At 43.5% G+C, this 19,615-nt stretch overlaps 1 protein-coding gene across 1 annotated transcript; it reads right to left on the minus strand.

The window, feature by feature from the left end:
- Positions 1-3,223: 3,223 nt before the first annotated feature.
- On the minus strand, positions 3,224-18,772 carry LOC136432118 (cytoglobin-1-like). The gene is made up of 3 exons (XM_066423130.1): positions 18,370-18,772; positions 4,600-4,828; positions 3,224-4,375 (listed from the first exon to the last, which is right to left on the minus strand). Exons 1-3 carry the CDS (start codon positions 18,549-18,551, stop codon positions 4,241-4,243), a joined length of 546 nt encoding a protein of 181 aa, XP_066279227.1. The 5' UTR covers positions 18,552-18,772; the 3' UTR covers positions 3,224-4,240.
- Between the last annotated feature and the right edge of the window lie 843 nt (positions 18,773-19,615).

Below are 19,615 nucleotides of genomic sequence, written 5' to 3' on the forward strand. Positions count from 1 at the left end.
ATATTAGGGAGACGGGCCATAGTATTGACTATTGTAGTGTCGCGGACGCATTTTGAATGACATAAAAATGTTTCTTCGTTTTTCCTTCCTGTGTCAATATCCTGCCACAATATGGATATAAGTTTGACTGTGATGCTGTTCCATGGTGGTACTTCACAAGGCCTTTCGCCTCAGGCCTAAGGACAACGACCGCAGAAACGGAGCAAGACAATGCCACGCATGGAAGCTTCACTATGTAAAAGAAAGGAAGCCGTTATAAAGGTGTACCATTTAGACTATTGTGACTATCGGAGGATGTTTTTTGATCATAACGGTGACCACACTCTATATCGACAGAGCAGAAGTAAAGAATCCTGTGTCTTATCTCAAGTTATTAATTTCGGTACTACTCTCGTAAGACGATCTTCCACACTTCTGGATGCCTTTGTCCTTTCTTGCTTTGTTGTCTTTTTTTCATTCATTCAAGGGTGTGTCCCAGAGACATTCTTTCTTCCTCTTTTCTTCAATGTGTGGCGTGCAAAAAGGCAAACAAGACTGGATCTTATGCTTGTGAATTATGTTGATTACGTGAAGCACTGAAGTGTGCAGCTATTGTACCCCTTTCCTTCGGACGAGAGAGACTATGCAACCTGTTGCTAGCGTACAAAGGAATGTTTGAATAACACCAGTGACGTAACGTCAGCAAAAGTTTTAATGCATATTGCATTAAGATATGGAATGAAATACCTATGATGTTGGACTGGATCTACTGGAGCTTAAAACCAGGTGGCGCGTCCAATTATATGTCAGCCCCCTGGCCACTGAATTATTGATGCTCCGTAAGAGTCAAACCTTGAACAATGCAATTTCTACATCAATGTTCTTTTAATGTATAGCCTGGATCTGTGGTCTATCACTTATGCTTATGCTTTTGTCTAGAATATATAACTGTCACGCGGTTTAGTATAAAACGAAGCAAAAGTACAGCTTAGAATTCAAACGCTACTGAAAACATTACTATTTTGGTGTAGGCAAAAAACAGTGTCATATTCCATATAATGACGTATTACTAGGAAGATCAATGGAAGTGTTGTCCATGGGGGGGCATCTTTACTTTTTTACCCATATATGGAGAAAATATAAGTACAGGAATACTTTCCAAGCAGAGGTAAGGTCCGGGGTATTTTCGACGTATTTTCACGGTATTTTATACGTCTTTCTACTTGTGCGGTTTTTGTTTGGTCTTCCTCCCCTTGAGTATACAGGAAGCCGGTACAAGTCAGTCAAAAGACCGGGAAAACCACCCGTCTTCTTAGTAATCATTTATGTACAGGACCACCGAGACAAGAGTCCATTGATACAGTAGTGGAGGTGGGTTTTTCGGAGGGTGAGCCAATGTGCAGAAGTGTCTCTTAGCGAATTAAAAGATTACTATCGGTCCGACTATTTTAGTCATCGTCTCACAAATATTACTATCAGCACGCCAAAAGGCCGGTTGTATTAAAACAATCATGTTCATTTGTATGTAGACATTACGGACAGCTGCAGTCGTCTTGTGGAAAACTTTATTATAGCCGAGGTCGGTTTCAAAAGGAGCCTCTTCACCTGGTAACATGTGTAAACACACGTCAGGGGCGGGTAGTATTTGTCCCCATATCACCTTTTTGTGGATAAAATGAGGTGAAAATCTTGCGAGTGAAGCCACAAAGACCCAGCCTGTAAAGAAACATATGCCATGATACTACAGCGTTCCCACTAGCTCACGTACATGAGCCCGTCACAAATCATTCATTTGAAGCGTACAAACATACCACCATGGTGCAAATGGGGTTACCTTGGGTCGTAGTCATGGCACCATTTTGCATTACTACCTGGGTTGCCTGGCGACGCCACCATAGAGTGCACATTATAGGTGCCCTTGTGTGACAGCTAGCAAAAACACAGACTGTTGACTTTGAATAGATGTTTACACCATTTCACACACACACACACGCGCGCACACACACACACACACACACACACACGCACACACACACACACATACATATGTATACCACAATTCGTCTGTCATGAGGCACATCGACCATCTTGAAGTGACCGAAGTTGACAAGCATGTTATTAAGTCAAGAAGCTAAGTCAGCCGTAGTTATTCCAGCTACCAATTACCCCTGTCATCACGCGAAGACCCCTTCTGAACCAATGAATAATTGATAACGGGTTCCTTTTAAATGCGTCTGGCTATGTTAGTCATTTTACTGTGTTCTCTATCTTTTGTACATCTCGGAATTTTATGTAAGTTTCAGGCTGCAAGGTTTGTCATTTTAATGAAAACGCTACCACACCACTTCCTTCAAACGTGGTTTGACGTGTGTTATGTTGAATACTCTTGGTAAAGATGTGCTGAAGATGAATTATTTCTTTATATCTAATGGGTTTCAGCCACAAGGTTCAGTACAAAGAGTCTCCACTGTGTCCGTGTACAATATTGGTAACGTTACACCAGGTCTTCCAATGTTGAGAATTTCTATCTAGCCTTGCGGGCCAATATCATTTCCGTAAAGCTTGCAGATATCCCTTATGACGTCTCGGACCTGAATAAGTCATTCCTTTGGCTCTTCAACAGGGAAACATTACATGTTTAGTGAAACAGGATGCATATCACAGCACCTTCTATCAACTTCACCCAGTACTGCATAACGTATATAGCACCGAACAAGATTTCATGACGTTAGGTGTTGAAGACGATTTTAGCTGAAATGTTTCATCCTATGGCACCATCAGGGTAGTTGCAGAAAGGGGCTACAGCGTGAAATTCTTAGCCTCCACCAGGCCCTCCTACAGGCGTATGGTATGGATCATAGAATTCGGCAGAAAAAGGAATAATTAGCCAGTAGAGTCAGTCTACGGTGAAGATCACATTTCGCCGGAGCCTGCAAACCAAACCCTGGCAAATATTCTCCATGTAGCCGGCATAGTTAGTCTGGTAGAGACTATGAAATTCTAGTGTCTACCAGACTAACTACGCCGGCTACATGGAGAATATTTGCCAGTTTTTCATTTGTGATCTTCACCGTGGACTGACTCTACTGGCTAATTATTAATTTTTCTGCCGAATTCTTTGATCCATACCATACGCCTGGTGGAGGCTAATGAAATTCTGTTAGTGCCAGGGTCATTTTTACATAACATGAACAACATAAGTAGAAACAGTAACGCAAATAAGACATGCTCATGTAGAAGAATTATGTCTTTATTGCTTCCTTGAAATGGATATAAAATTCCTTATCTGTGTCAGAGGGAGTGTCGGTTTTGTTGCGAAAATCTTGACCTTTGAAAAGGGGTCGTAAAGTGAAAGGTTTACCAAACGGTGCGTGGACATCTGTACAACAGAAGCCAAACTGTGTTCACTTGAAAAAGCGTTTTACAACATTTTATATTCATTCATCTATTATTTGGGCTGTACATAATCAATACAGGTGTTAACCATTTTCACCCGGCCGGTTGATTTTAAAAAAAAATCTCACCAAAGAACGGTTACCATGGAAACATATCACATATCACAAGTGTAGCTGACCAGGATATGATGATTCACGTGTTCGTTGTCTTATTGTAAGGAACTGCACTCAGGTTCATACATGATGCTTCTGTTTATCACAGCCTTGTGCTTAGCAAGATGATAGGGCATTTGACTTCATTCTATCCACGTTAAAGTGATAAAATAAGTAATGGATGGTGAGTATACGTGTGCCTGTAGTTAAACGTACGCGAATGTCCACTCCAGAGTCATAACAAGGTAGCTGATGGACAGGCCTGGGTGACACGTGTGGTCAGCTGCACAGCAGTCGCCTGAGTACTACATGGTCACACACGACACTACACAATAGTGATACAAATTTGGCGCAATTTTCTCTGAAAACTACTGCAAAAATACAAAATTCTACCAACATCATGTTGTCGGGAATTGACCTTTGCATATAGTGTATTGTGTCGCTCCTGGCGGTTGTGGAAATTGATCAGTGTGAGCCTGACTTTTGAGTTGTTCTGTTCACCACTCAGTAAACGACGTCATCCATGTTGTACACGTACAGGCCCATCTGTCCTCTGGCATCACAGATTTGTGCCATCTGACTGTTCTTAGATTTGCTAGGTCCAGCCTACTAATCAAAGTCGACTTTTGTCCGTTCAGGTCGAGCCTACAGACCGAGTGTTCTGTAGTAAAAGCCACGTTAGTTCTAGCTAACGGACCAGATGTCTTTCTTCCTCAATGCGGATCGAAGCCATTGACCACGTGTTCTATGATAAACGTGATGAGCTTGCTGTAGATCTCCTGGAACTTGGGCGTGTACCTGTCCTCCAGGCACTCCGCCACGGCCGCCAGGAACGGCTGCTCAAGTTTCTGCGGGAAAACACAGAAGAACCATCACGTATCGGAAGTCACAGTTACCTAGATCTGCCACCTAGATGTAGTGAATGCGTCAAGATATCTCAACAGTACTTAGCAAATCACCGCATATCGATTAGTCTTACAAATAAGTTCTGGTCGAATTTTAAGCCTTTATTTCTCTACAATATCTAACTGCTTAAACTTTTCAATAGAATTTACCAGATGAAAGGACTTACCCACATGTCGTCCGGTTTGAGCTCAAGGTCCGCGTGCATCTGACCGATCTTCTTCAAGAGTTGGATGACGTAGTCCACGTCATCCAGGGAGTCGATGGTGTGGTCGAAGGCGTCGAGCACGCGCTGGGAGTGCTCCTGTAGAAACTGGCTGTTGCGCAGCTCCTCCTGGTCATCCATGCCGCGCAGCTCTGGGTACTTCTCCTTCATCTCAGGGCAGTCACGGAACAACCTGCGGGATGGCAGGAGAACATGCGGGTTACAAGAACAGAATGTTTGTGCTCCAGGCATTGATGTCAAAAGGAACTGGACGGAAACTTGCAGTCGCCTGTGCTGCAACAGATTGAGGATTGATATCTGTATCTGGTCATAGAATGTAAAATTGATGTGGTATCTTTGGTTTTCAAACGGCTGCCAGGCTGATAAGTGGCACTATCATCATCTTCCAGGCGAAAGTCCAATGCGATTATAATCCTCGCATGCGACTTGATCAAAACGTCAAGGATATCAATCCTCGTGGAATCGTGACCTGGGGCAGTAGGCACTCTTAAATCTATTAAATGTTCATTTTACTCGCTTAAGTGAGCGACAACAGCGGAGACGGATATGCGTCAGCCATTACAGCTAGTTGTGATAGTCTAAGTTACAGGTGTGTTTAGGTGATAACATGATTAGTATGAGTCAATAGATAGTAATGGCTATTAACGACAATATCGCGTACTGGCATTATCAAAGGGGACGCTTAACATTAGATAGTTCCAGAGCCTCAGATCAACAGCCTCAATCTGGGGAAGCTCGTGTTCGTACCATGCAGTAACCTGTCAGCTTCTCATTGCAAGACTCGGGAAGGGTTGGGGCGGGGTGATGCTTGATAAGAATAGCCAGACAGTAATGAGCTCCATAGCATTTACAATACATCACTAGTACTTCATCTGTTATAAGTTTGTCCAATCTCTTCGACATTTTGTAATGCCAAGTCTACACCCGTTATAAAGACTAGTTAGGTGGGCCCCGATTCCTGCCGTGAGATTCGATAAGCCTTATTAAGCAGCGCCTCTGACACATCATGTGCTTTACTTCATTGCTTTAACGGACACGAAGCAGCTGCAAGAGTGGTGTTTCATGTGTTCCTGCTTTTTGATAAACTGCAAATTGGATAGAAACTCTCCGTCTGCCCGCGGTGAATACTGACATCTACAGGACCCCAATTACTCCGATTTCATCGTCCACTCAACACGCAAAGGAAGGCCTCGGGAAGGCAGGATGTTCGCCGGCCCATCGCTCATGGAATGACGACGTTTCTCCGAGTCGCCGATTCATCTACTCAAGACGGATGGGTGCAGCGTGTGTGTCGTTATTTGCCAAAGGCCAACATTGAGCCTTTCAGCGTATTAATCATACCTGCCACGGGCACGATATTCTCAGATCCGGATTTGATTCCAGCGCTGTGACGTACAAAACCTCATATGCATGTAACCTTTTCTTGACTTTGAAAAATTAGACGGTGCGAAAAGATGAAATCATTCAAAGAAATACCAATACCTTATCACGTCTTATCACAGTGCAATACACTATAAGCGTGCGGAAACATGTACAGCAATGGCTGTTATTGTACAGTTTCTCCAGAAAAATCCTTTACATTAGAAATGCACCACTACCTAAGCTATGATTTATTGTCTCTTTTTCTCCTCATTTCCCGAATCCTTCAGTAGACGGAAGAGACAAACGTACCAGCATTTCTGCCTGTATTCCTTTCCTATTCATTAACATACTAGTAACTACTCAATAAGGGTATCAAATAGGCCAGTCTGCCACTGACCCTCTCACGAAGTTGCCCAGATAGCGTGGATAGATAGCATATTTCCGTATTTTAACTAGAATGAATCAGTTGTTGCCGGAGATGTATACATGTATGTCTCTTCTGCTGCAGAGGCCACGAGTAAATTCGATCCCGGGAAGGAGACCGCTTCATCCTGTTCCGTTATGAGGAAGCGGGGACATGTTGTAAGAAGCAGACGTTGCTGACAAGATATGCTGTACTTTTCTTGTTGTGCTTGATTGAAAGAGTTGAAACAAATGTGTCCCATCCCTGAATCCAGATGTTCCGCCAGGGAAACATCGCCCTAGATACTGACAGATGAACTGTAGCGCCAGTTGTAGGGAGACTGAACCTGTTAGCGGGAGATTCCGCTGATTTCTTGCCGCAGCGAGTCACCAAATTATACCTGAGTGTGCCCGGTGCGCCTTGTATTGCCATTAAGTCAGGTCATCTTCAACTGATTTAGTTTGGGACATCTCACAGGTCATCAATATCAAGCTGATAAAGCTAAAGCTGTTTTAAAGAGGCATCGCATGGCACCACTGTATGATTAATGGCATGAAAATTAGAGAATTGACCTAGTTGGAAACAGAACATTCGTAGATCTAAAAACGATGCTTTTATCACAAAGCCCCAGGCACCTTGCCTATTAACTGTAAATCCCAGGGCAATCTAGGACATTTTAGCAGCAGACACCAGTAGTGTGAGCTGCATTCAGTATGTCACCGACACAGCAATAGTCTGGCTGCTTCGTCTGCACAGATTACAGGAGATGTATTTATTCAACGGTACCAATAACAGTGAAACACCCCCTTCCCACATTTAAGCCACTTTAGAATCGTTGACTTAAGCTTATCTTGACATAAAGGGGGAACCCTCTAAAGAAATTGACTATAACGGTTTACATCATGGCCACGCCACGCTATCTGCATCTGTGTTGTGCAACCAGCATAACTTATGATACCCTTGGGCGAAACACACAGCTTTGGACATATATCTATATTTACATGTACAGCACGACAATTTGAAATTCAGAGTCTCTGTTTATATGTATACACAAGATAGATACATAGATTTTGTCAACGGTCAGACCTTCCAGGTGGTATTCAGGACCTGTTGACAGTTACTGAGCTGTTTATAGGTCTGTATTTACACTCTGAACACCAGAGACAGCCGTGACATGGGAGGATCGGTCCAGCCGAATGCGATTACGTTACCGTCTGTGCACGCCTGTCTGAGGTAGAAACGTACACATGACGAGCAGCAGAAATAATCAGACATGTCCAGTTGCACAGTAATAAGACATCAGGCCGGGATAGCCGCGGCTGTTGGTTGTCTCATCGATCAACCCTGCCACGACATGTGTCAACCCCCGAAAGGTCGCCCCTGTTTGTCATGTTCGCTCCTGCCATCCATTTCATCACACGTCCTCCTCAAGTCCACATTCTGGGAACGAGTGAAGGCCACACGTGGTTTGATGAACGTTAAATGGTATTAAAGTATATTTTATGCTTGTATAAAAGTATGCTGTTACTGAAAAAGTCAATGGCTTTCAATGTCACAGACAGGTATACGTGTTAGAATATTCATTATGCGTCTCATAGTGAATCATAGTAAAATGCAAGCTATCAGCATCCTGTATGGAAATCATTTTGATACCCATGTTTGATCTGCCGGATATAGTGTTGAGGTGATGCGATGGAAGAGAAAGCGTAGAATTTGGAAAAGGGTAATTTCATTTGTCCAATCTTATGAGCACGGATACAAAATCAATTAGCGTGCACACCTAGTCAGGTAGATGCTTCAACCACGACGCGAATCCATTATTGCGCACGAGTAGATCAACGAGATGCTATGAATAGTAACAAGAGAGTGATCGGCTTAGAGAGTTTTTTTAGTAGCCAACCTGTCCTTTGTGCTGAACATCCTGGGTTGTTAACTCTGCTACTTAACGTGTTTAACGATGACATACCAAATCTGGTCATTCTAAGCATCGGTACCTTTTACATGGATGTCACATGAACTACAGCGGGACCTGTTCGTTATCCTCATCTTGGCTAAGTCTTAGTGTGATTGAATTTAAATTCAAATTGAAGTCCACTGGACTCACGTTTCGTTGAACAAATTTAACGAGGTATTTTCCTCCGTATGAAGCGCGCATGTAGAATGGTAATGGGCGGCATCACCACTCGTGCCCTGAAGCCCTGCAGCAGCTCGGGCTCCAAAGCTTATCAATTTCCAGACAAGAAGACATACATATCAACTTTGTTTGGAAAGTGAGAAGGCCCTCATGCTAGCTTCTCCTCCATGGCGGCTTCCCGCCATCCAAGGTCGACAACATATCAGGCAAGACAACAACTAAATTGTGGAATAAATTGTAGCTTAAGTACTTTACCATGTGTTCTTACTTACGAATCCATCCAATGTTCTCCATATGTGTATATCATAGCCTCACATTGATGAAACACTTCTGGTTTTATATTACTATTAGCAAGTTTTACATCATTTTACCTAACTACGCACACTTCACACCTGTTTATTCATAACGACTGTTTGTCACGCAGACATAAACTTAAATTTCAAAATGGCAGTAGGTAAATTGAATCTCGCTATATTTATGTCTGTTTCCACTCTAAAATGGAAATGTAGCAGCATGTTATGTGACCAGTCTGAACGTTTAGGCCAAGCAGCTACCTAAAGGCTTCAAATGGATGAACCATTCCCCTTATACTTATCAATTAGAATGACAATAATCGTTGTTTTCGGTCCCTTCACGGTTTAGAAAGCCCTTACTCCTAATTACACCATATACACCGGCTTTTCTACTCAGCTCCATCAATACAGCCGGTCGTTCTGGTGCCGGTCTGGCCGTTTGAGGCTCCCGTGTAATCCCTCCAAATCACGACTGAAATTGCCGCCAATGGCCTCACCAAGTCGTCTAGAGAAGCCTATGAAGAAGAATTGACGAGTAAATTCAATCTCTCTGCGAGTAGAGTACCTGCCAGAGTACATGGCCGGGCGATAATAGAGAGACGGGGGAATATTCTACGTACATGCGAGTAATTCGTTTTCCTCCGGTTTCCTTGTTCGACGGGAACTAAAGGCAAAAGCCGTGACATTAGAGAACCTTCAGGAATAAAAGGAATAGAAAGATGAAATTTCATCGTAAAAGCGGATAGGACATTCGTGATTCGCAGTCCAAATCGACCAAAAACGTGCGGTAAAAGGAGACACTCTAAGTCAGTAGTAGGTACGGTACTGTAGATGTATTACGGTTCTTCGCGTTATTCCTCGGGTTACTGTTTAGGACCGAGCAACAGAATACTGCAGGACGTAATGCTAAACCTGGAGGCCTGCCCGCCTTAGCCTGGGACCTCCTCCCCCCCTACTTTGCCCCTAGCGGGGTTATCTGGGGGTAGTTTAAGTTGAAGAAGTTTTATGATGATATGAGAATGATGCCTATTAGACCAATCTGACTACTTTAGGGTTCGTTTAAAATCTCGGCAGGCAAAACGAAGATCCTGGACTCCGTGACGTCAAACGCCAAACCAAAAGTCGTGAGTGTCACTCCGGCATCAAATTGCCGCCAAACGTCAGGAGTGTCAAATGTCAACAAAATGCACTTTATCTCTGCCAGGAACTCGATGGTATAGGTAAAAGGGAATCCGCTAGGTAATAAGGACGTGAAGAAATCAAGACAAGAAAGCAAACGTACGTAATGATTAAGATCAAGGCATTTGACTTATAAAATGTCGGCCTCAACTTGAATGTATTTTACGGCGAGGTGAGTGAAGCCAGGGCTTGCCACTTGGATCGGTGCCAAAGAAAGTAATGATCAATTAGCAGCAATGCCAGTGGTACTTTATTACACCGGCAAAGCTCGGGAGAGCTCCGTAATGTCTCAGGGGAAAAGATAGAGGACTGCATGATAGTACTGTGGGGTAGGTTAGCTTCCCTCCAGTGCCATTATTCAACGGATGGACGTCTCCTTTAGGGATTGTAGTTAAGTCTTTGAAGTCGACTGTAGACGAAGTAATCTTTCTCGGAATACCAAGACAGAATAATGTCACTAAGATATAAAAGAAAAGTTGGCAAGGATCTCTAACGTAATGGGCCATCGGACCCCGTCCGTCTGTCGTGGCTGGGCTATGGAGACATCTATAGGGTGTCTGCACTCACGTGATCATGACGTAAGTACGGTCCACCATGATGGATGGTTGAACCTGGAAGCTCCTAGGTAAAGTTGAAGTTGTATGAAAAATTAGTCCCATTACACAAACGCAACTTTTTGTCTGAGCTTTTCAGCATGACGGCTGCGACGTCACACACACATGCACATTCTTATCTAGTCATTATCAGCTGGGGCTTAGCATCCAATCAGGGAGATGGGAAATAAAAGTGGCGGATATTGCTTTACAACCACGTTTTACGTCGAATAATAAAAGGTTTCCTTCTGTTTACGAGTCTTTCCTCGCCTTTACGAGTCTTGCTGCATTCGTCTTTTCTTAACTACGCGGTAATTCCGCTCCAAGGGGCCCAATGTTAATGGTAAGATAAAAGCATCTAAGCAACAGCCCTTGACTTGATCACAGCTTATGTAAGATAATGTCCCTTGGCTGCTAACAGCTAAAGTCACCTAAACGAGAAGTATGGATTATTTAACTATGCACGACGTATTCGAGCATTTAGAGGGCCATCAATACACCTAAGACATCTATTAAACGGCCGCACTCGTTATTTTGCTGCCCTCTCATTTCTGCGGCAGTTAAAGTCATTTCATGAACGACCATAACGGCCCGACGAACCCTTTATCGGTTTGAGAACGGACGCCCGTCAGGAGAACATCAAGTTCAGCATTTGAGGACGTGGTTGGTGATGACCTTACCAAGGTCACTTGCTGACCTGACGGTGACCTTGACTAGGGTTCCAACCACCGTGCTGCGTGATCGTGTGTGTATTGCTCATCAGGTTATCTATCTGAACCCAAAGTTGAAGAGGTATTTTGGGGAGACTTTTCCCGTCGCATGTAAATTGCCATATAACACGCGAATACCTTATGCTGTACGTTATTCCATGTCAAGTCACGGTCCTTGTTCTCGTATGGCGGTACTTGGTCAATTTTCAATTTTAGGGCCCGTTCACACTTGCGTGTATACATATTCAAGTCCGTGTGAGTTGCGTATCAACGTTTTTTGGTTATGGTAAAGTTTGGGAGTGGGGTGGGGTTTGGGGGGCTATGGGGAGAAGTTGTTTTCTGCTTTGACCCGCCGTTGTGCAGCCAGGTTATCGAACCGAAAAATGACTTCTTTTGCCGAATACGAAATAGCACAGTGTGAGCGGGCCCCTGGGAATGTGTATGCGTCTATCGGTGCAGTCGACATTGAGTCTCCTTTGGAATTTCATCTATGGCATCTAATTTTGAAGTTTTGAACCATGAATATCTACTATACCCTTTCCCATCAATTGTCCTACTATCAACTGCGAATGCATTATCCGCAGTGATATATAATTCACTCTACATTCTACACTAATACAATCGGCCTTTTTTGAACACATTATAAGTCAGCGTCTGTCGCCTATTCTGTGTACCATGACATTCAACTCTCATCATTTCAAAATCGCTGCCATTTGCATTGTGGTACTTTCGTGGTGTAGTTTCACGACCCTTTCCGTCTCGCGGTGAATCATGTCGGCAATTGTTCTCTGAATGGTTTTCCTTGCCCTTGGGTGAAAGGTCATCCTCTTCACTCCCACAACCGCTCCTGCCTGTACTCCTACTTGCTAAAGACTACATATCAGCGAAAATGGATGGCGCAAGCCTCTGGTAAAGAAATCCAATCTATATGCACCACTGCAGGCTAATCCCGCTGATAGGCCAGTTGACGAGGAGGCAATATCGACTAACAATGAGGTACGGAGGCAAAGTTGACCATGCGTTTGAAGTCTACATCGTATTAAGGCCAATTTGTCGGCGTGCTTATCAGGTTTGCTTTGCAAGATTTATGGAATTTGCCTGGGAACACAGGACAAAATTGAATTACTAAAATGCCATATTTCAGGCACCACGCGTTATGACGATGCGTGTATATTTTTCCAGTCTATTTATTTAGAGCAAGGCCAATTTAAATACATAATCACATGTACTATAAAGTTCACTTCAAGAGTTCATAGAATTTGTGCGGGAAGACAGACGCCAGGCAGACACGTGTGTGTTTTTATCTGCATCAGCAGCCTATGCCATCAAGACATTACAGCTCTTCTCGTGGAAGCGGTTCCCTCTACAGCAGTGTTGCCAGACAGTGATTATTCTGGATTGCTAAACAGGTTCCGTGTTTTCAGACCGTCTGAGACAGCAGGTTATTTTCCATGTGTCACCCTCGAGACATTTGCACGGCTCTGCGCAAGGGATGGGAGAAGAACGCCGTTTTCAAATCTTGCCAAATGTAGAAATTGCTCCACTTTGCACGTTTCCACAGAGCGATAAGGTCAATAGGTGTCAACAATGTTAACAAAAGATATTACAACGAGGAGACAATGGTATGAGACGTGTGAAGAGCTGCTAGAAGCGATGTCAGAAGTCTCATTAAGGTTCTAGGATCCTTCATACCGAATCTATTTCAGTCCATATAGATTTGCTTAATGGAGGCTTTTGTCAAGTGAACTTTTGCTTTTTCTGAATCCTATCATTACTTACTCGCTTTTGATGCAGACGCTTTTGAAATTTGGATGCAGACTAAGTACAACAAGGGTTGGTAGATGGGCTAGCTTTCAATCCTTAGCATGAATTTAGCTGTGACATGGAAAAAAGTAGCGAACATTTTCAAGCGCCTTAAACTTTTTATGTAACTGTTAAGTGCGTCCCAATAATATCTAGGGCCAACAGCGACAGATGCACAGGTTGAACTGAAACGTCGAATTGAAACGTTTCTGACAGTATGAGTGGAATGAACAACACCTGTTATCATCATTTCTATTCCGCTCACACTATACGTCGATGAACGTTAGACATCCAGGTAATAAGATACGCCAATTGACAGTTACTCGAGCAACTGGATAAAGTTCACACTATAATCAGGCATTCAGGGACGTAGAAGGCGCGATGACCGCCACATCTAACCTTCCTCAACAAACTCATCCCTGCTCGTGACGTCACGGAGAGAATATCTACCCCGACTAGAGAATCTGGCTTGGGCAGGTTTACGACTAAGTCGTCGTCAACTATCTTAATTGGGCAGCAAACAAAGACGCCAGTAGCTAATTAAAATCAGCATAAATCATCAGACGATAATCTAGCCAAGACAATATATCTTCTGGGAACCTGGCAATAGCGTACAGCTGTTTTAGTTCGATAAGGATTGCAACGTTTTTGACAAGATTTTATCTCAAAGAGCTCCTGGCCTGGCGTCGGTGAACCCCCAGAGAACACGTTTGCCTGACCCACTGTTCACCAACCCTACCCAGTAGGGCTTCATGTTGCTGCCGTATTTTAGACATATCCACAACTGTATTCGGTAGCACGAGCGGACGAAGTTGATTGCCAGTATAGATGCTTTATATTGTCAATACCTGTGAATAATCCAAATGTGCTGGTTGTGTTAAAGCTATGATATGATAACTTGTGAAAAGGTCAGTTGCATAGCGAAGAGACCCTTTTTAAAGGTTGATCATAGATCAGTGCAGTGACTGTTTATTCCTGCTTTACGATAGTATGAACGTTGAGCATTTTAATATCATTCTTAGGCCAAAGAGCAATATGTTGTGTTTCGGGTTACGGCACTGAAACAAATTAGGGTCGGTAGATAGATCTCTTTTTTTAAAGATTTCGGCCGTAGTGACCCAACAAATACAGCTTAACATTGTAAGACCGAACTACATCATGACACTGGTATTTTCAACATCTATACAGCTATACAAAGTACAAGCACAAGTATATTGATAAACTGAACAAAGTAGTACCTTGTTTACCACACATTCCTCCGTCACTGTGACTGTTCAACCCCTTAACCACAGAGTGTGAAATATAGGAAGTCTGCAAGAAAATATGCAAGAATTCTAGGATTCTGTTATGAATCTTTACCACCAAAATGTCCGATCAAATTTTATTTTGCACCTTAAAATCGGTCGGCCAACAAATGACCAGGGTCGGCAGGTTTTTGCTAGGGTCGGAAACACAACATTTTTTTCTAGGCCTTAGTATTTGTAATGAAAATACCGCAACTTCCTATGACGCTGAATCTGATCTTCTCTCACTGATAAAGTTCATCTACCTGAAGGTCAATTTTCAATTTTAGGGCCCGTTCACACTTGCGTGTATATATATTCAAGTCCGTGTGAGTTGCGTATCAACGTTTTTTGGTTGTGGTAAAGTTTGGGGGTAGGGTGGGGTTTGGGGGGCTATGGGGAGAAGTTGTTTTCTGCTTTGACCCACTGTTGTGCAGCCTGGTTATCGAACCGAAAAATGACTTCTTTTGCCATGTAATTTCCCAGACTTATTTCCCGACCCCAGGCCACGTCGGTGATATGCTGCCAATAACCGTCCCGTCATTCAGGCGTCTACACCTGTTATTGTCCATTAGTTTCCGGCTTTCTCCGTGGTGCTGAATGTTCTGACGTACTTTCGACAAAACTTCCGGTGACCCAGGAGGCCTTTACTGTATATATATCTTACTCTAAGTAATTCCAAGAAAGATAGACGCCCGGAGATGACAGGAGTTGTCTTGTAAGCCACACGATGAGCAGGTTCACCAAGAAGAGTGCATGCATTTTGCAGCACCAAAATCACTCACGCAGAATTTCTGCCATGGCTCAAATATCGAAGAAATGTTCAACAACTCACAAGACGGAATAGTCACCGGTCATGGGATGGGATGAGAATCAGGCGTGGGAACAATCTTGATTGTTCCCATGCCTGATTAGTAAAATATGGATAACTTGAATAACAGGACTACGTCCTCAAATGACATCCTATAGGTAGCACATTTTCCGAGGAAATGTTTTGAGGACGCACATGTTTCTCATGCCTGTTGCTCTAATTAAGAGACCCCTGTAAACCTCCGTACCGGATATTTGATGCCCCTGGGCAAAAATAGATATCTCACAAAGGTAAAAACCTTTACAATGTCCCGTGACGAAACTTGCTTAGCGTGCATTCAGTTATTTACAGGAAATATCAAACCTCAAAGATAGTTGATCCTGTTTGATCAAATATCAGAGACCTACGACATCACAGTATAACAGCACGTATTAGATGTATGCAGTTGGTGCGGTAATGGGTATTTCGCTTGTGTTTTGGTTCTATTTCGAACGCGGAATTAGTTTGCAATCACAGTAGAAATGGAGAATGATGTCCAGACGGCCCAGTACAAACAGCTTACTAGAGGGTGTTCAGAATACTGAATTAAAATGACGGTGCCGTAAACAGTTTTCCTTCCTCGTCGACGTCGTTCTGCATGAGCATGTTGTTTGACATAATTTCAAACTTTCAGCATAACTTTCAATGATTTTATCGATCTATTTCAGTACACTATAACGTATAACCAAGGGATCAGATTGGTGTTGCCTCGGCATGCTCCGTCACTCTGTACTAAAAGCATCATATCTGCGGGGAGGCCGGGGATCAATCCCGACAACGTACGTTTCAGAACTCGCACTGAGGGTGGAGATGTCCTTGACTAGGGAATGTCTCACTGAAGGTGAGCCGGTGTCACCATCGCTCAGAGCCATGGAAGCTCACCGAAATTTATCCTTCCTTACGTTGTAACGTCATGTGATAAATCTAAGGGAACGAACGGGTACGTAAGGCAAGGTAGTGCATAGAGATGTCCAAGACGCGACATGTCCTAGAGGTGTAGAGGGCATGTCGCCGGAGGTAAGGGCCCGTGAGGTCACGGTGGTTTAATGAACTGTTTCTTAACGTTGTAACGCCAGGTGCCAACGTCAAGAGAACAGACAGGGAAGGCTAGACTAGACTAGACATGTCCGAGGGGGATGTTCACGACGTCGCCGAAGTTCATTGAACTATATACTGTTATCTAACATTATCAAGTCACGTTGGAACGTTTTAAAGTCAGGTGACAACGCCTTAAGCGACATATCACATGGAAGGCAAGGAAAACGTGTCGTGCATTTCATAGTCGGCACTTAAAGTATTGAATTTCGTCCTGTAGTCGAAAGCTAGTGGCCTGTCCGTGGTTACGAAAGAATGAAAACGGGACCCAATTTGATCGATTGTATTGGGTTGATTTCTATTCACCGCAAGTTCACAATTAGATCACCTTGTGGTTGCTAACATTTAGTATATTCACATACGATAAGGTTAACCTCACTTTTTCATAACACAGACAGTTGGAATTATAATGACAATGACAGAATTATTTCAGTCTCGTGACATTGAAGTTTCGGGGCTTTTTTCAGATGTACGTATACACCTCCTGTGCCCTGGCATTAAAACCAAATTACCTGAAATTTGGTTGGGGTATGTCTAACACATATGTACACAGGACCGCATTCATTGATACTACTTTAACATACTTTAATTTTGAATTTTTGCTATTTTCGGACCAAAAATGTATATTTTGACCTCCTGTGCCCTGGTATCAGGTCAAAGTCAAATAACCTGAAATGTGGAGTGCTAAAATGCATATTTCAATATGTGAATGCCAAATGACTTGCGCTAGAGATGCGGGAGGGGTGACTTGACAGAATCTATTCAGGATAGGCGTATTTTTAGCCATATCACCATGAAGGGTGATATCGCCCATTTTTGCATAGGGAATTATAGGTGAAGAGTGAAATATGCTGTATTTGCTCGCAAATGTTGCCTTTATAGTAGTGGTTATGATACGTCTCTCTCTTCGGTGATGCAAACATTAAGTGTCAGTTAACGTGTTGAATAAGAGTCTTATGAAGGGTTTGTTACACAATGCACACATTTACTAGCAAGGCTTTTTATTTTTAAGCTGTTGTATAACGCGGGCAGTGAATATTCTAAAATACACACTTACACTACTTACATTTCAATTCAGGCACAAATTTACATCAACGCCTTATTCTACCATGTTATGGGTAGGTCATTCAATCGTCTCAAAGCACTTCTTGATCTTCATTGAATGAAAGAGAGTTGAAAGGGCGATCACTTCTTGTGTAAGACACGTAGGAGTGAGAGAGCTAGAGAGGCGTCGTCTGCAAAATCTGATCAGGTACGCCCTACATTATTAGTCACAGTGCGAAAGCTCTAGAAAAGAGCACTTGTAAGTTCAAATCCAATCCAAAGGCAATGCGTATGACAGGTCAGATCTGACAAAAGCGCTTTCTTCGTGGTGACTGATGTTAGCCTCGTGGGGATATGGATAGCAGGGGTTCCTGCTGGGTGACAGACTTGATATGATGATGGTGGGTCGGATAACTCAGGCAGTCTAGAGCTCTCAAACCAACATCTAATTCGCCCGTTAGAGCAGGGATTGAAGTAAATCCGAACAGAAAGCTCCAATCTACACAGGAGGCATTAATCTTGAGTAGATTGCTTTTTCACTCACTGCATTCACGTCATCCTGTATCACATGAACAATTCTATTAAGTCGTCCAATTAGATTTCATCTTGACGCGTACAAAAGAGACACCTTTTCTACACTGCGTTAATTATACAAGAAATTGCCTCCCTGATGGGAATCTCACTTTGATTGCCAGCGGTGACAAGTCCTCGCGGCAAAAATGTCTAATTTGACAACCAAGATGAAGGCAGGTAGAGAAAAGCCGCCGGCTACAAGGGTGATTGGAGATCGTTAGTTAAATGTCAGTTTGTTTACAGGAGGAGAAAGGCTGGCGTGCGGTGACATCTGGTCGCGTGTGTCTGATTGTCAGGCTTTAGCCAGCCTAGTAATGACAGAGGAACACATTAACGTAAGTGGTGGTAATCTTAACGGAGCGGTGAAACCACAAAAGCTGGTCTTACTCACCTGAGGAACATAAACATTCCGGCCCTGTCGATATTCCGGGCGACGGACTTCCACGACTTCTCCAGGTGGAATTTCTGCCGCGCGTCCAGGGGAAGGCGCGGGTCCACCGGCGGGGGCGCCTCGGGCTCGGGTAGAGCTTGGCCCGCCCTCCCCATCCCTGCCATCGAAGCCGAGCAGCCCATGTGGTCACCTCCAGGCCGCTAAGCCACTACTTATTGACGAGCCTTATGGCATCGCACGGCCTTAAAATGTTGAGCTTTGTACTGCATTCTTGCGTCATGCTTAAACGTCATATGGGAAAATATGAAGAGATAGCGCCTCTGATATCTAGCATGAGAGCTACATACGCAGTTACCACATAAGGCGAAGGACAACAATAACAACAGTCTCCAGGCGCGGGCGAGCGGACGGCATCTAGAAGTAACTGACGAGATTCACCTCAGTTTCTTCCCTCGTGACGTCACCCCATGGCAACAACCAATCAGGAGCCATCTATGATGGCGAGAAGATGGCGAGAGTGGAGGCGTCTATTAAGGATTTAACACACAAATCACTATAATTGTTTTAAACTCCCTCAAGCGCATCAAAGACGGTTTAGTAATTAGGCAGCTAATAAAAGCGCTGTCTGTGGTGCTGAAATCCCATCTATGTAGTTAACGTAATATGTGAACCGCCGTGAGGGGCAAATTAAGCCTACATGACGACATGAGGGGACATTTCGGAACGTTTTATGTTATGATATACCCTTTGGTGTAAGTTAGGCAACTGCCACAGTTATACATCTACTTTGTAGTGGATCTATGTTTTAAAAAACAAGTGTGAATGAAAGGAAAGTTATGCATCTGCGTAGAACAGTTCTTGTGAATTCGCTGCCTTCTCAGCAACAAGGTTTTAGTCGGGAGTCGTGCATCTAAATACATGAAAAGACGTGGATTACGATAGGCTCAACTGATTCGTGGGAAGTACGACAGCAACGAAGATTTTCTTGGAAATTTCGCAAGCAGAAACGTATGCAGCTCAGCCCACACAAAATCGCTTTGGTAAATGGCATCGTCCAGAAACCCCTGATCTGAGGTGAGTGTGGGAAAAAGCTTTGTTTGAATAAGGGGATCCACATGATTACGTGTAGGTCTATGTATAGCGATCTACTGTATGCAATCATTTTCGATCAACTCATGTTTTGGTGTCACTAGCCATCTAGATCTAGTTGAAACAAGCGAAATTTCTCAAACATACGGTCAAATCA

The sequence above is a fragment of the Branchiostoma lanceolatum genome, chromosome 4, assembly GCF_035083965.1.
Source record: "Branchiostoma lanceolatum isolate klBraLanc5 chromosome 4, klBraLanc5.hap2, whole genome shotgun sequence".
Classification (NCBI taxonomy): domain Eukaryota; kingdom Metazoa; phylum Chordata; class Leptocardii; order Amphioxiformes; family Branchiostomatidae; genus Branchiostoma; species Branchiostoma lanceolatum.

Coding starts and splice junctions, on each gene's coding strand:
- LOC136432118 (XM_066423130.1), bottom strand. CDS start 18,551: ATGGGCTGCTCGGCTTCGATGGCAGGGATGGGGAGGGCGGGCCAAGCT. Junction 4,829..18,369: donor GGAATGTTTATGTTCCTCAG/GTGAGTAAGACC, acceptor GCCATCCCGCAG/GTTGTTCCGTGACTGCCCTG. Junction 4,376..4,599: donor TCAAACCGGACGACATGTGG/GTAAGTCCTTTC, acceptor GTTTTCCCGCAG/AAACTTGAGCAGCCGTTCCT.